The following is a 480-nucleotide window of genomic DNA, read 5'->3' as shown; positions in this document are numbered from 1 at the left end:
TCCCACTGTAGATGAGGTGGAATGTTTCTGATCTGCAGCTTTCGAGACCTGCAGGGAGAAAACAGAGGACGTTTGTCAGTCAGAGTTCTGCCAAATGTCAGGACTCAGAAACACAAAGACAGGGTCCTGCAGTAGGACAGAGTGGACAGAGTGGACACTGAAGACAGGTGTAAACACTACATCACAGTGAGGAAAGAGAAGCAGAGAAGGAATATCTTAATTCTTGGGTTCTACTTTTAGAAGCCTTTTACACGGCTGCTAGAGCCAAAGAAAACCTCAGAGGGATTAATAAAGTTCAATCCATCCATCAGACAAAACGACCACATACAGACAGTATTGATCACCTCAGTGTCAGGGACGTGAGAAGGAAAAGGTGAACACTCTAAGAGGGAAATAAAGACCTTTATCGTGTATGTACTCTCTTCAGTATGTAACCTGGCCCCAACCTCCATCATCATCATCATCATCATCATCATCATC

The 480-nt window shown here is 44.2% G+C and overlaps 1 protein-coding gene across 4 annotated transcripts in view; it reads right to left on the bottom strand.

Moving 5' to 3' along the window:
* Positions 1–480, bottom strand: part of igf2bp1 (insulin-like growth factor 2 mRNA binding protein 1) — a 49,311-nt gene that overhangs the window by 12,314 nt on the left and 36,517 nt on the right. For all 4 annotated transcript variants that reach the window (XM_025064451.1, XM_025064452.1, XM_025064453.1 and 1 more), the window contains one exon: positions 2–48. In XM_025064451.1, the coding sequence (XP_024920219.1) occupies positions 2–48 (47 nt within the window). The remainder of the gene's footprint in view (position 1; positions 49–480) is intronic.

The sequence above is a fragment of the Cynoglossus semilaevis genome, chromosome 17 (assembly GCF_000523025.1).
Source record: "Cynoglossus semilaevis isolate Cse_v1.0 chromosome 17, Cse_v1.0, whole genome shotgun sequence".
Taxonomy (NCBI): Eukaryota; Metazoa; Chordata; class Actinopteri; order Pleuronectiformes; family Cynoglossidae; genus Cynoglossus; species Cynoglossus semilaevis.
This window is presented reverse-complemented; position numbering and strand designations above follow the sequence as displayed.